The sequence below is a fragment of the Micropterus salmoides genome, unplaced genomic scaffold (genome assembly GCF_014851395.1).
Source record: "Micropterus salmoides isolate LMB-PRFRI ecotype aquatic unplaced genomic scaffold, ASM1485139v1 Ms_hic_scaffold_2, whole genome shotgun sequence".
Taxonomy (NCBI): domain Eukaryota; kingdom Metazoa; phylum Chordata; class Actinopteri; order Centrarchiformes; family Centrarchidae; genus Micropterus; species Micropterus salmoides.
Genome location: NW_024041150.1, coordinates 43,288,452 through 43,305,413, shown reverse-complemented (window position 1 = coordinate 43,305,413; position 16,962 = coordinate 43,288,452). Strand labels below are relative to the sequence as shown.

The window sequence follows — 16,962 nt, the reverse complement described above, 5'->3', positions numbered from 1 at the left end:
CTCACCTGGATCATGTCAGACTGATGATGATGATGATGGGTTTAGGGCGTCTTCTGCACTCTCTGAGTCAGGAGTTGTTTCTGGTCTGTGTCTCCTTTGAATCATTTGATTGACCATAAAACCACCAACAGCAACAAGAAGAAGAGAAAGCAAACAAACAACTCCAACGTATCCCTCCCAGATGTTTCCAGCTGTGTGACCTGCAGAGCAGAAACAGGTGTGAAGTATCAGCTGTCAGCAGGTGGACAGAATGTCAGACATTATCTACTGAACTTTGGTCACATGACTCGTAGCAGCTGTTTCCTCTAAAGTCTCATCAGCAACATCTTTCTAAAACACAAACATCTGATCTGTGATGTTTCTCAGCTCAACTACCAGGAAGCAGCTTCACCTGAGAGACAAAGAGACACTCTGAGCTCTACACGCTGACCTGAGAGACAAAGAGACACTCTGAGCTCTACACGCTCACCTGAGAGACAAAGAGACACTCTGAGCTCTACACGCTGACCTGAGAGACAAAGAGACACTCTGAGCTCTACACACTCACCTGAGAGACAAAGAGACACTCTGAGCTCTACACGCTCACCTGAGAGACAAAGAGACACTCTGAGCTCTACACGCTTACCTGAGAGACAAAGAGACACTCTGAGCTCTACACGCTCACCTGAGAGACAAAGACACACTCTGAGCTCTACACGCTCACCTGAGAGACAAAGAGACACTCTGAGCTCTACACGCTTACCTGAGAGACAAAGAGACACTCTGAGCTCTACACGCTCACCTGAGAGACAAAGACACACTCTGAGCTCTACACGCTAACCTGAGAGACAAAGAGACACTCTGAGCTCTACACGCTAACCTGAGAGACAAAGAGACACTCTGAGCTCTACACACTCACCTGAGAGACAAAGAGACACTCTGAGCTCTACACTCTCACCTGAGAGACAAAGAGACACTCTGAGCTCTACACACTCACCTGAGAGACAAAGAGACACTCTGAGCTCTACACGCTGACCTGAGAGACAAAGAGACACTCTGAGCTCTACACACTCACCTGAGAGACAAAGAGACACTCTGAGCTCTACACACTCACCTGAGAGACAAAGAGACACTCTGAGCTCTACACGCTCACCTGAGAGACAAAGAGACACTCTGAGCTCTACACACTCACCTGAGAGACAAAGAGACACTCTGAGCTCTACACACTCACCTGAGAGACAAAGAGACACTCTGAGCTCTACACACTCACCTGAGAGACAAAGAGACACTCTGAGCTCTACACACTCACCTGTCACTGTCAGCTTGATGGTGCTGAAGAGTTTAGGTTCAGCGTCTCTCTTTCTGCGTCTTGCGTTGTTTCCCTCTTTAATCCAACACTCATATGTTCCAGTGTCGTTGATGTTGACGTTCTTCAGAATCACAGAAACGTCTCCGTCCTTCATCTTTGGATCTCTCAGCTCCACTCGACCAGGATAAGATTCACTCAGGCGGGTTACGCCGTCATTTCTGAAGAAGAAGACAAAACCATCTGTCTTCAGGTCAGTTCTGCTCCACGCTATCACTTCTATGTCAGCACCTCTGTGACTCTGACACTGAAGAGTGACGTTCTCTCCAGGCTTCACTGTCACCTCCTGTGTCTCTGAACAGAAAGAGAAAAGCCTCCAGTCAGGACTTGTAATGTTTCCTGTTGTTCAAACATCTTTGATGGAAGCAGCAGAGATCAGGTCTCTATAAAACAGCACATGTGAACTCAGCAGCATTTCAAACCCTGTTCTCAGACAACTTGAGTCCCAGCTGCAGAAAGGAGAGACTAACTCCTCTGCTGCAGCTGCACGCTGACTTCATGTTGCTCATTTCTACAGCTGTCAGTCAAGTCGTCCTCCGCACCATCAGACAGGAGACATTTTACTTTCATCTGCTTTCTGCTTGGGACTGTCGAGGAAATTTGTATATTGCTGGAGAGACATGAAGCAATAAACTGAGTAACAACAAATTGAGAAGTTATTAATAAAAAGAGAATAAACAGAGCAGTACTTTACCACAGAGTCAGCTGGTCCAGAGACCTGCCTATAGGGCAGCTTCATTAAGTATAGAACGCTGACTGAGCTTTAGCTGTTTTTGCAGAACATTGACATTGTTGAGTTACAAACAAGCAGGAGATCAAACATATCCAGCAGCCTACAGAGTCAAATTCTGTGGTAAACGTATATTTGATTCAATAAGATGAAAATATCGTAAATAGAATTGAAAATATAAGTTACAACAACAGTAATTATAAATATAAGTAGTTGCTGTGTAAACTGTACAAACTACAATCCCCTGAGTTTGTGAAACACGCAGCCACGTCAACTCGCTGTTTACAGGAGAGGAAAAGGAATAAAAAGACAAGCAGAGAAAATAGCAAAGAAGTATACATTTAGTCAGTTTGTTTTATTAAAACCTTGTTTGCATTAGCATTGTAATGCACTTAGCACTAAGCTAAATGTGACCATCCTGGCTAAAATATGCAGCTTCTGTGTTAGTTGTGTATCAGTAAGTTAATCATGAACTTTATATTTATCATAATGTTCTGCACAGAGGGCACTTTGTCTTTCATGTCATTTATTTATTTATATTTGTGAATGTAAAGTTGCTGGAGTTTTTGAAATGGAAGAGAGAGTTTCCCCACAGCTCAGGTGTGATTCGCTGCTGTTTGGGATGGACAGGACAGGTAGCACACAAAATGAATTTAAGGAAAAAATGCCCTCAAAGTTCTAAAGACAGTCAATGAAGGCGATAGAGGAGGAAATTAAATATTTGTCTAAAGTTACTTCATAATATGTATTAGCCTTTGATTTATTGTGATAGCTCATCAACAAATGTCAACAGGCTAGACTTTTGATGAAGATGTTAAAATGATTTCGAAAATATTGATTCAATTCTTTGATCTGTTTCTTGGGTCCCATTCTCTTCTGCAACAGACCTTAAAATCATCATGGGTAAGAATAAAACTGCTCAGTGCAGAAGTAAAGTAGTTCTACTGTTTTCTTGCTGTCCCAAAATACCTGAATTCAACCTATATTTAAATTTTAAAAAAATATTCGGAGTAAATAGGCTTAAAAAAACATAACTTAAATATAAAAATAAGTGAACACAAAGAGAACATCTGATATTAAAGTAAATCATTAGGAATTTGACACACTTGTAATCCTTATTGCTTCAGTTATTTATCGATGCTCTTATCAGGACAATTATTACTAAATAATTGCCTTTGAAAAACTATTTTATTAGAAAAAATAATTTAATATTTTTTATTATCTAAATGTTGTTTCTAGAGCAGCAACAGGATTCACAACAGAGAGGTCAGTAAAATAAATCATATTTCTGACATCAACATACTGAGTGAAGTTTAGAAAGATTAGAAGAAGAACCTGTCCTCCTCCCTCTGCTGCTGGTAGAGAGGAGTGCTGATCTGTCTCCAGCAGCTCAGTTTATATGTGCCATATTTTAAGGTAGGCCACCTGCAAACTAAGCTTAACAGTCACTAAAGACAGACAGCTTTCACTTTAGCTTGTTTTAAACAATAAGCTATTAGCTGAACTAGCGCAGAGACTGAGCAGATTAAAACATCGCGTTTTGCGTGTTTATGCTTATTAAACAGGAGTGCTGGTAAAGTATTGGCTTTTTTAGTCGCGAAGCTTCTGATGCACCACGTACTTAACGAGTGTAGCGTGTAGTGGAGATGCTCTGCAGAGACACAGAGAGGCTGCAGGTCAGCAGCCTTGGTCGGTACATGTGAAACTCTACGAAGAGGAGAAGGAAACGATATAACTCACTCTTCAGCTACTTCCTTACAATTTACATGTAACGTTAGTTTAATTTTGTTCTCATATAGCCTATAGTATTAGATTATGTGCTGGGCATCATGGAGGTCGCTTCGGGGCCGGATGTGGCCCGCGGGCCGCCAATTGCATGGGCCTGCGTAGGTCTAAAGAGCAGAGTTTATCTAGACCAAGACTTTTAGGGGCTAAGACCAAGTCTAGACCAAGACCATTTCCCCACATACATGACAAACAATAATATGTGGAACAAGATCATAGGTAGGTACTTCTCAGATTGATCTGAAAGATCCAACTGCCTAAAAACACCCACATACAAACACTAAGAGCTGAAATCATTAACTTCTTTATTCAACACTCCTTTTCGATCATTTCCATCTTTCCCATCGTGGGGAGGGGGGACAGTCGTTAACGGTAACAACACATTTTAAATCTGGGTTATTGGTTGCATGTGAAGCAAAACGTTTTACATCCAATCAAAGTTAGGATGTTGACAAATAAATAAACAAGCAATTTATTGATATTCCCAAAGGTGTGGTCTTGACTTGTCTTCAAATAAAATCCGAGACCCAGACAAGACCACGACCAAGACCATCAAAAAGTAGTCTTAAGACCAAGACCTGGGTTTCTGCTGTTCTACATATCAGTGAAAAACAAAACTTTCTTCTTGTTCTTTAAAGGCTGCTAAAGCACATGGCACACACTCCTCTTACCTTGACACAGAACAAAGATCCATGAACAGGAGAACAAAGCCACGAATTATGTTAATGATACAGCCATGACCGCAGAGCTGCTGCAGCTGATAAACCTGAAGCCAGACTGAGTTCTTCTTCCTGGTGTGTAGGTTTTGTTCTCAATGGACCCGCCCATATGTTATCAGAAGTGTAGTCCAGAAAGCAGGTTTACAGACAGCTCTGAGTTTGTTACTCCTGAGAAGAGGGAAATTCTGCATTTCCAGTTCCAGAAAGAGCAACTTTAACTCCTGTGACAGCCCGCTGTAGTGAGGGAGGAGACACTCACACACGGGGAGCTGATCAAATCAATGAAATGTGTTAGCATAAAAACAAGTGAAGGTTTATTACTGCAGGATTAACTCTGTTCACTTGTGTGGCTCTGGGTTCAAATCCCAGTCATGACAAGTGATTTCACATTTTTGGCGGGGACTAAAAGTATCTGCTACATGAGTAAATGTACTCTGTGTGCTACATTAAATTCTCCATCTCCAGTCTTTTCTTGAACTCTTTTGAAACATATTTTATTCAACAACGAAAACCTGTCCAAGGAAATATCTCAGATGGTCAGCATTACCACAACTACAGGAACATATCATATTAATTCATTTGAACGAGGACACATGAAGTATAAATGGTCAGATTCACATCTCTGTACATTCTGCTCACATACAATACAAAAAACAGTTTTACTGTTGGGTCTTAAACATCATTGATGTTTGTTTTAATGTAAATAATGTGTTTATTAAGTGCTTAAATTATTTTAAATAGAGAGAAGATGGACTCAGCAGACCAAATATAAGTGGTTGTGCTCTGCATCTAAACTACAGCAGCAACTTCCTCCTGTTGACTCCAGTGAACTGTGGTCTGAAGCTGGTGTTGTTTCTCACTATAGTGATCTATTTTAGCTGATAGTGTTGTGTTGTCTATCTTTGTGCCTTTGCTAAAATGTGTGAACTTTTTGTCGTCTAGTTTCGTGTTTCAGATAAATACCCTCCAGTTATATTGGTCTTTCACATTTCACAGTGTTAAGAAGAAGGAAACTGTCAGACCTGCTGCCATTTATACAGTCTATTACACAACTTATTATAATTATACCATCCATCTATCGTCAACCACTTATCCTGCGTACAGGGTCAGGGGGCTGGAGCCAATCCCTGCTGACATCGGGCGAAAGGCGGGGTCCACCCTGGACAGGTCGCCAGTTCATCACATAGACAAACAACCACTTACACTCACATTCACACCTAAGGGCATTTTGAAGTCTTTTATAATTATACATACATGTACATAGAAATATACATGAAATATAATGAAATCATTTCTACAGCAGTATTATTACAGGCATTGCAGGTGTAGTAATAGTGCACTGAACAACGGTGTTAACAGGCATGTTTTAACTATTTGTAGCTTGTTTCTTTTTTCACCATTTTGATATTAATATTTAATATTTTATTCGCCACCTTATTTAACTCTTTACTCACTTATTGAATCCGCCTCCTTCACTTCTCTTCACACTCACAGCCCTAACGTTCCTCTGCTGCAAACAGCCGGCTTCTTTCCGTCTCTCTCTCTCTCTCTGTCTGTCTGCTCCGGTGAATTTCTCCTTCACTAGTAGGATATATTATACAAAGTTGTCGGAAAAAGTCCAGAACTTGTCTTCTGGACTTTTCCTCCCGTGACTCCTTTCACAGCAGCAGCTGCTCCGCATGTCGAGGAGACGTGTTGATGACGTAGCCTTTCAAAAAAAAACCTACTTGGTAGCTAACAAATGACATCTGATGTGTTTACTGTCACATTACCTGGTACATGCTTGTCAAATATCCACCGAGTTAAGTCTTGATAACTTGATAACGTGATAACTAAATGTTTCTCTAAAAATTGGTACATTATGTCGCCTAACATAACTGGGCGGCCCCTAATATACCTGGGCGGCCCTTAATATACCTGGGCGGCCCCTAATATAAATGGGCGGCATGCTAAAGTAAAGTGTATGTGGGGGAAACACTGACTGAACCGTTTTTCTTTTCACAAGCCAGGATTATCTGGGCAAAGGAGAAGTGCTCACTAACACAGATTTTGACAGATTTGTGAACAGTATTTGAGAGAAATTGCCCTTCTGTAGAGAGAAAGTCTTAGATCTTTGAGTTCAGCTCATGATGAATGGGGGCAAAAACAAAAGTGTTGTGTTTATTTGTTTATTTATTTCCAACAAAAGCAGATGCAGCTAAAGGCATTTATTTCTTCCTAGCTTTGTCACTCTCCACACGTCACACTGAGGTTTGTTTGTTTTTTGTCCACTTGGGGGCAGCGTTGGTTTGTACTTCTTCCCTGTTTTGTTGTGTTTTTTGCTGCTTGTTTGTTGGTGTTTCTGCAGAGTGTCCTCTTTGTATCCTTGGAGAAATGGAGCTGGAAAAAGTCCACTGGTGAGCGTGTTGAATGTGTGTTCACCTGGGCTCCTGGTGATCTGCAGGACATGAACCTACTGGCTTGTGGGACAGCATCAAGATCACTTTCAGTTTTCCAGGGTTCAGAGCTGTGGTGTGGCTGTCCTGACGGGGCTCGTGGAGATCTTGACCTGGTTTGATTCCCACGCCTCCTCCGTGCAGGCCTGCGTATCTTTGTTACTGCGGTTGTAGATGGTCCAGGCTGGTCATCGTCTCTGTACATGACAACAACACATGTAAGAAGATTATTAAAAAGTCAAAATATTCATTATCATATGCACAATAAGTAAATAAACAAATATGGATTGGTGGGTGTTTAAATAACAGAGTCAACTAGACTGCTGGCTGTTGGAGGCTAATGCTAAACTGAATTGCTGAACTTCATGCAAGCTCTCATTTCAGCCTCTCTCTTAAACAAGCAGCAGATGCTTTTGTCTCTTTAAGCCCCCCCCCCCCCCCCCCCCCCCCCAAAAGCCCACTGTGTTCTGATTGGCCGAGATACTGAAGCAAGATGATTATGCCGCTCAGCAGTACAGACAGACTAAACATAGGAGTTGCCAGTTGTTATTGAGTTACATAAGACAGAAAATATAAGTAGCCTAATAAGTCTCCTTTAATGTGTGTGTGCGCGCACTGTTATGCATATATGTGTACTGTGTGACAGGGACACAGGTGGACAATGAGACTATCAGACTGACTGTGAGACAGAGACAGAGGTGGTCTATAAGACTGTGACACCGTGAGACACAGAGACCCAACTGTAATAATAATAAAGGTTGCAGCATTCACACCCAAATACGTAGGCTACAGCATGTTATTTCAGCATGTTATTTCCCCGGGGAGCTGATTAGTCAGTAGGCGGCGTTTTTATGGAGTTGATCTCTTATAAGCTGCTCCGGAGCAGGTTAGCCCCTCATCATAAGTTACCATGGCGATCTAAGAAGTGAACCACCGTTGTGGTGCTGAAAACACAGGATTAACCCCGAAGCTATCTGGATAATTCAAATCCTGCTTCATGGTACAGGCCTGAGAGACAAAGAGACACTCTGAGCTCTACACACTCACCTGGATCATGTCAGACTGATGATGATGATGATGATGATGGGTTTAGGGCGTCTTCTGCACTCTCTGAGTCAGGAGTTGTTTCTGGTCTGTGTCTCCTTTGAATCATTTGATTGACCATAAAACCACCAACAGCAACAAGAAGAAGAGAAAGCAAACAAACAACTCTGAGACGGAGTATCAGTCCAACGTTTCCCTCCCAGATGTTTCCAGCTGTGTGAGAAGCAGAAACAGGTGTGAGGTATCAGCTGTCAGCAGGTGGACAGAATGTCAGACATTATCTACTGCACTTTGATCACATGACTCGTAGCAGCTGTTTCCTCTAAAGTCTCATCAGCAACATCTTTCTAAAACACAAACATCTGATCTGTGATGTTTCTCAGCTCAACTACCAGGAAGCAGCTTCACCTGAGAGACAAAGAGACACTCTGAGCTCTACACGCTCACCTGAGAGACAAAGAGACACTCTGAGCTCTACACACTCACCTGAGAGACAAAGAGACACTCTGAGCTCTACACGCTCACCTGAGAGACAAAGAGACACTCTGAGCTCTACACGCTCACCTGAGAGACAAAGAGACACTCTGAGCTCTACACGCTCACCTGAGAGACAAAGAGACACTCTGAGCTCTACACGCTCACTTGAGAGACAAAGAGACACTCTGAGCTCTACACGCTCACTTGAGAGACAAAGAGACACTCTGAGCTCTACACGCTCACTTGAGAGACAAAGAGACACTCTGAGCTCTACACGCTCACTTGAGAGACAAAGAGACACTCTGAGCTCTACACACTCACCTGTCACTGTCAGCTCGATGGTGCTGATGGGTTCAGGTGCGTCTCTCTTTCTGTGTCTTGTGTTGTATTTCACTGCAACCCAACACTCATATGTTCCAGCGTCGTTGATGTTGACGTTCTTCAGAATCACAGAAGCGTCTCCGTTCTTCATCTCTGGATCTTGAAGCTCCACTCGACCCTGAAACAATGAATTCTGGTAGTCTCCGTTTATTTGATCAGGGCTGAGGTAGAAGACAAAATCATCTGACTTCAGGTCAGATCTGATCCACTTCATCACTTCTATGTCAGCACCTCTGTGACTCTGACACTGAAGAGTGGCGTCCTCTCCAGGCTTCACCTTCACCTCCTGTGTCTCTGAACAGAAAGAGAAAAGCCTCCAGTCAGGACTTGTAATGTTTCCTGTTGTTCAAACATCTTTTGATGGAAGCAGCAGAGATCAGGTCTCTATAAAACAGCACATGTGAACTCAGCAGCATTTCAAACCCTGTTCTCAGACAACTTGAGTCCCAGCTGCAGAAAGGAGAGACTAACTCCTCTGCTGCAGCTGCACGCTGACTTCATGTTGCTCATTTCTACAGCTGTCAGTCAAGTCGTCCTCCGCACCATCAGACAGGAGACATTTTACTTTCATCTGCTTTCTGCTTGTTTGGAGATTATTGATTATTGATATTATTTCCATCTGAATACAGACATCAGCATTTCTGACCCTGAACAAACAGCTGAAATATTAAACATGTGAAGTTTATTATTTCCTAGAAGCTTTGAATCTTTGTCCTTGTTTTCCAAAGCCGAAGCCAGCTCACCTGAGAGACAAAGAGACACTCTGAGCTCTACACGCTCACCTGAGAGACAAAGAGACACTCTGAGCTCTACATGCTCACCTGAGAGACAAAGAGACACTCTGAGCTCTACACGCTGACCTGAGAGACAAAGAGACACTCTGAGCTCTATGCGCTCACCTGAGAGACAAAGAGACACTCTGAGCTCTACACGCTGACCTAAGAGACAAAGAGACACTCTGAGCTCTACACGCTGACCTGAGAGACAAAGAGACACTCTGAGCTCTACACGCTGACCTGAGAGACAAAGAGACACTCTGAGCTCTACATGCTGACCTGAGAGACAATGAGACACTCTGAGCTCTACACGCTGACCTGAGAGACAAAGAGACACTCTGAGCTCTATGCGCTCACCTGAGAGACAAAGAGACACTCTGAGCTCTACACGCTGACCTGAGAGACAAAGAGACACTCTGAGCTCTACACGCTCACCTGAGAGACAAAGAGACACTCTGAGCTCTATGCGCTCACCTGAGAGACAAAGAGACACTCTGAGCTCTACATGCTGACCTGAGAGACAATGAGACACTCTGAGCTCTACACGCTGACCTGAGAGACAAAGAGACACTCTGAGCTCTATGCGCTCACCTGAGAGACAAAGAGACACTCTGAGCTCTACACGCTGACCTGAGAGACAAAGAGACACTCTGAGCTCTACACGCTCACCTGAGAGACAAAGAGACACTCTGAGCTCTACATGCTGACCTAAGACACAATGAGAGACAAAGAGACACTCTGAGCTCTACACGCTCACCTGAGAGACAAAGAGACACTCTGAGCTCTACACGCTGACCTAAGACACAATGAGAGACAAAGAGACACTCTGAGCTCTACACGCTCACCTGAGAGACAAAGAGACACTCTGAGCTCTACACGCTCACCTGAGAGACAAAGAGACACTCTGAGCTCTACACGCTCACCTGAGAGACAAAGAGACACTCTGAGCTCTACACGCTCACCTGAGAGACAAAGAGACACTCTGAGCTCTACACGCTCACTTGAGAGACAAAGAGACACTCTGAGCTCTACACGCTCACTTGAGAGACAAAGAGACACTCTGAGCTCTACACACACACCTGTCACTGTCAGCTCGATGGTGCTGATGGGTTCAGGTGCGTCTCTCTTTCTGTGTCTTGTGTTGTATTTCACTGCAACCCAACACTCATATGTTCCAGCGTCGTTGATGTTGACGTTCTTCAGAATCACAGAAGCGTCTCCGTTCTTCATCTCTGGATCTTGAAGCTCCACTCGACCCTGAAACAATGAATTCTGGTAGTCTCCGTTTATTTGATCAGGGCTGAGGTAGAAGACAAAACCATCATCTGGCTTCAGGTCAGATCTGATCCACTTCATCACTTCTATGTCAGCACCTCTGTGACTCTGACACTGAAGAGTGGCGTCCTCTCCAGGCTTCACCTTCAGCTCCTGTGTCCCTGAACAGAAAGAGAAAAGCCTCCAGTCAGGACTTGTAATGTTTCCTGTTGTTCAAACATCTTTTGATGGAAGCAGCAGAGATCAGGTCTCTATAAAACAGCACATGTGAACTCAGCAGCATTTCAAACCCTGTTCTCAGACAACTTGAGTCCCAGCTGCAGAAAGGAGAGACTAACTCCTCTGCTGCAGCTGCACGCTGACTTCATGTTGCTCATTTCTACAGCTGTCAGTCAAGTCGTCCTCCGCACCATCAGACAGGAGACATTTTACTTTCATCTGCTTTCTGCTTGGGACTGTCGAGGAAATTTGTATATTGCTGGAGAGAAATGAAGCAAAAAACTGAGTAACAACAAATCGAGAAGTTATTAATAAAAAGAGAATAAACAGAGCAGTACTTTACCACAGAGTCAGCTGGTCTAGAGACCTGCCTATAGGGCAGCTTCATTAAGTATAGAACGCTGTTGTTTTTGCAGAACATTGATATTGTTGAGTTACGAACAAGCAGGAGATCAAACATATCCAGCAGCCTACAGAGTCAAATTCTAAAGTGGTAAATGTATATTTGAATCAATAAGATGAAAATATCGGAAATAGAATTGAAAATATAAGTTACAACAACAGTAATTATAAATATAAGTAGTTGCTGTGTAAACTGTACGAACTACAATCCCCTGAGTTTGTGAAACACGCAGCCACGTCAACTCGCTGTTTACAGGAGAGGAAAGGAATAAAAAGACAAGCAGAGAAAATAGCAAAGAAGTATACATTTAGTCAATTTGTTTTATTAAAACCTTGTTTGCATTAGCATTGTAATGCACTTAGCGCTAAGCTAAATGTGACCATCCTGGCTAAAATATGCAGCTTCTGTGTTTAGTTGTGTATCAGTAAGTTAATCATGAACTTTATATTTATCATAATGTTCTGCACAGAGGACACTTTGTCTTTCATATCATTTTATTTATTTATATTTGTGAATGTAAAGTTGCTGGAGTTTTTGAAATGGAAGAGAGAGTTTCCCCACAGCTCAGGTGTGATTCGCTGCTGTTTGGGATGGACAGGACAGGTAGCACACAAAATGAATTTAAGGAAAAAAATGCCCTCAAAGTTCTTAAGACAGTCAATGAAGGCGATAGAGGAGGAAATTAAATATTTGTCTAAAGTTACTTCATAATATGTATTAGCCTTTGATTTATTGTGATAGCTCCTCAACAAATGTCAACAGGCTAGACTTTTGATGAAGATGTTAAAATGATTTCGAAAATATTGTTTCAATTCTTTGATCTGTTTCTTGGGTCCCATTCTCTTCTGCAACAGACCTTAAAATCATCATGGGTAAGAATAAAACTACTCAGTGCAGAAGTAAAGTAGTTCTACTGTTTTCTTGCTGTCCCAAAATACCTGAATTCAACCTATATTTAAATTTTAAAAAAATTAAAAATCGGAGTAAATAGGCTTAAAAAACATAACTTAAATATAAAAACAAGTGAACACAAAGAGAATACATCAGATATTAAAGTAAATTGCTCAAAAGATGAACATCTAGAATTTCAGAATTTCAGAATTTCATAACAATAAATGGTCATTAAACGTTAGAAGGCACAGATCAAAATATCTCTAGACTGTAAATGGTGAAGGACTAATGAGTAGTGTTGTAGTCAAGAGCGCCCAAACCGAGACCAAGTCAAGACCAAGACCGGTTCCCCACATTATATGACGAGATCTCAAACTGATCTGAAAGATCCACATTCCCATAAAAACACCCACATTCAAACACTAAGAGCTGAAATCATTAACTTCTTTATTCAACACTCCTTTTCCATCTTTCCCATCGTGGGGAGGGGGGACAGTCGTTAACGGGAACAACACATTTTTAATTATTGGTTGCATTCGAAGCAAAATGTTTTACATCCAATCAAAGTTAGGATGTTAACAAATAAATAAACAAGCAATTTATTGATATTCCTAAAGTTATAGTCTTCACTTGTCTTCAAATAAAATCCGAGACCTGAGAAGACCGCGACCAAGACCATCAAAAAGTAGTCTTAAGACCAAGACCTGGGTTTCTGCTGTTCTACATATCAGTGAAAAACAAAACTTTCTTCTTGTTCTTTAAAGGCTGCTAAAGCACATGGCACACACACTCCTCTTACCTTGACACAGAACAAAGATCCATGAACAGGAGAACAAAGCCACGAATGATGTTAATGATACAGCCATGACCGCAGAGCTGCTGCAGCTGATAAACCTGAAGCCAGACTGAGTTCTTCTTCCTGGTGTGTAGGTTTTGTTCTCAATGGACCCGCCCATATGTTATCAGAAGTGTAGTCCAGAAAGCAGGTTTACAGACAGCTCTGAGTTTGTTACTCCTGAGAAGAGGGAACTTCTGCATTTCCAGTTCCAGAAAGAGCAACTTTAACTCCTGTGACAGCCCGCTGTAGTGAGGGAGGAGACACTCACACACTGGGAGCTGATCAAATCAATGAAATGTGTTAGCATAAAAACAAGTGAAGGTTTATTACTGGTGGATTAACTCTGTTCACTTGTGTGGCTCTGGGTTCAAATCCCAGTCATGACAAGTGATTTCACATTTTTGGCGGGGACTAAAAGTATCTGCTACATGAGTAAATGTACTCTGTGTGCTACATTAAATTCTCCATCTCCAGTCTTTTCTTGAACTCTTTTGAAACATATTTTATTCAACAACGAAAACCTGTCCAAGGAAATATCTCAGATGGTCAGCATTACCACAACTACAGGAACATATCATATTAATTCATTTGAACGAGGACACATGAAGTATAAATGGTCAGATTTACATCTCTGTACATTCTGCTCACATACAATACAAAAAACAGTTTTACTGTTGGGTCTTAAACATTATTGATGTTTGTTTTAATGTAAATAATGTGTTTATTAAGTGCTTAAATTATTTTAAATAGAAGAGAAGATGGACTCAGCAGACCAAATATATTTGGTTGTGCTCTGCATCTAAACTACAGCAGCAACTTCCTCCTGTTGACTCCAGTGAACTGTGGTCTGAAGCTGGTGTTGTTTCTCACTATAGTGATCTATTTTAGCTGATAGTGTTGTGTTTGTCTATCTTTGTGCCTTTTGCTAAAATGTGTGAACTTTTTGTCGTCTAGTTCCGTGTTTCTGATAAATACCCTCCAGTTATATTTGGTCTTTCACATTTCACAGTGTTAAGAAGAAGGAAACTGTCAGACCTGCTGCCATTTATACAGTCTATTACACAACTTATTATAATTATACCATCCATCCATCTATCGTCAACCACTTATCCTGCGTACAGGGTCAGGGGGCTGGAGCCAATCCCTGCTGACATCGGGCGAAAGGCGGGGTCCACCCTGGACAGGTCGCCAGTCCATCACATAGACAAACAACCACTTACACTCACATTCACACCTAAGGGCAATTTTGAAGTCTTTTATAATTATACATACATGTACATACAAATATACATGAAATATAATGAAATCATTTCTACAGCAGTATTATTACAGGCATTGCAGGTGTAGTAATAGTGCACTGAACAACGGTGTTAACAGGCATGTTGTAACTATTTGTAGCTTGTTTCTTTTTTCACCATTTTGATATTATATTTAATATTTTATTCTCCACCTTATTTAATTCTTTAGTCACTTATTGAATCCGCCTCCTTCACTTCTCTTCACACTCACAGCCCTAACGTTCCTCTGCTGCAAACAGCCTGCTTCTTTCCGTCTCTCTCTCTCTGTCTGTCTGCTCCGGTGAATTTCTCCTTCACTAGTAGGATATATTATACAAAGTTGTCGGAAAAAGTCCAGAACTTGTCTTCTGGACTTTTCCTCCCGTGACTCCTTTCACAGCAGCAGCTGCGCCACATGTCGAGGAGACGTGTTGATGACGTAGCCTTTCAAAACAAAACCTACTTGGTAGCTAACAAATGACATCTGATGTGTTTACTGTCGCATTACCTGGTACATGCTTGTCAAATATCCACCGAGTTAAGGCTTGATAACATAACGTGACAACATACCTGGGCGGCCCCTAATATAACTGGGCGGCCCTTAATAACCCTGGGCGGCCCTTAATATACCTGGGCGGCCCCTAATATAACTGGGCGGCCCTTAATAACCCTGGGCGGCCCTTAATACACCTGGGCGGCCCCTAATATAACTGGGCGGCCCTTAATAAAACTGGGCGATCCTTAACATAACTGGGCGGCCCTTAATAACCCTGGGCGGCCCCTAATACACCTGGGCGACCCTTAACATAACTGGGCGGCCCCTAATATACCTGGGCGGCCCTTAATATAACTGGGCGGCCCTTAATATAACTGGGCGGCCCCTAATACACCTGGGCGGCCCTTAATATAACTGGGCGGCCCTTAATCACCCTGGGCGGCCCCTAATATACCTGGGCGGCCCTTAATAACCCTGGGCGGCCCCTAATACACCTGGGCGGCCCTTAATATAACTGGGCGGCCCTTAATCACCCTGGGCGGCCCTTAATACACCTGGGCGACCCTTAATATAACTGGGCAGCCCCTAATACACCTGGGCGACCCTTAACATAACTGGGCGGCCCTTAATCACCCTGGGCGGCCCTTAATACACCTGGGCGACCCTTAATATAACTGGGCGGCCCTTAATATAACTGGGCGGCCCCTAATACACCTGGGCGACCCTTAACATAACTGGGCGGCCCTTAATCACCCTGGGCGGCCCTTAATACACCTGGGCGACCCTTAATATAACTGGGCGGCCCTTAATATAACTGGGCGGCCCCTAATACACCTGGGCGACCCTTAACATAACTGGGCGACCCTTAACATAACTGGGCGGCCCCTAATACACCTGGGCGACCCTTAACATAACTGGGCGGCCCCTAATATAACTGGGCGGCCCTTAATAACCCTGGGCGGCCCCTAATACACCTGGGCGGCCCTTAATATAACTGGGTGGCCCTTAATATAACTGGGCAGCCCCTAATACACCTGGGCGACCATTAACATAACTGGGCGACCCTTAACATAACTGGGCGGCCCCTAATACACCTGGGCGACCCTTAACATAACTGGGCGGCCCCTAATATAACTGGGCGGCCCTTAATAACCCTGGGCGGCCCCTAATACACCTGGGCGGCCCTTAATATAACTGGGCGGCCCTTAATCACCCTGGGCGGCCCTTAATACACCTGGGCGGCCCTTAATATAACTGGGCGGCCCTTAATATAACTGGGCGGCCCCTAATATAACTGGGCGGCCCCTAATACACCTGGGCGACCCTTAACATAACTGGGCGGCCCCTAATATAACTGGGCGGCCCTTAACATAACTGGGCGGCCCCTAATATAACTGGGCGATCCTTAATATAACTGGGCGGCCCTTAATAACCCTGGGCGGCCCCTAATACACCTGGGCGGCCCTTAATAACCCTGGGCGGCCCTCAATATAACTGGGCGGCCCTTAATATAACTGGCCGATCCTTAACATAACTGGGCGGCCCCTAATATAACTGGGCGATCCTTAATATAACTGGGCGGCCCTTAATAACCCTGGGCGGCCCCTAATACACCTGGGCGGCCCTTAATAACCCTGGGCGGCCCCTAATACACCTGGGCGGCCCTTAATATAACTGGGCGGCCCCTAATATAACTGGGCGGCCCTCAATACACCTGGGTGGCCCTTAATATACCTGGTAGTGGAGTCCTGGTGATCTTCTCAGCTGTCTTCACTTCTCTCTGGGGTCCACAGCAGTAGTGCTGCCACTCCACAAGGTGATGCAGCTGGTCAGGATCCTCTCAACAGCCCGCCTGTAGAAGCTGCTGAGGA

At 43.4% G+C, this 16,962-nt stretch overlaps 1 protein-coding gene across 1 annotated transcript in view; it reads right to left on the bottom strand.

The window, feature by feature from the left end:
- Nucleotides 1-16,962, bottom strand: part of LOC119911602 (coxsackievirus and adenovirus receptor homolog) — a gene marked incomplete in the record, with an annotated part of 454,111 nt that continues 437,149 nt past the window's right edge. Inside the window, 4 exon segments of the mRNA XM_038730520.1 lie at nucleotides 1-200; nucleotides 1,289-1,639; nucleotides 8,857-9,210; nucleotides 10,772-11,127. Of these exon segments, the coding sequence (XP_038586448.1) occupies nucleotides 16-200; nucleotides 1,289-1,639; nucleotides 8,857-9,210; nucleotides 10,772-11,127 (1,246 nt within the window).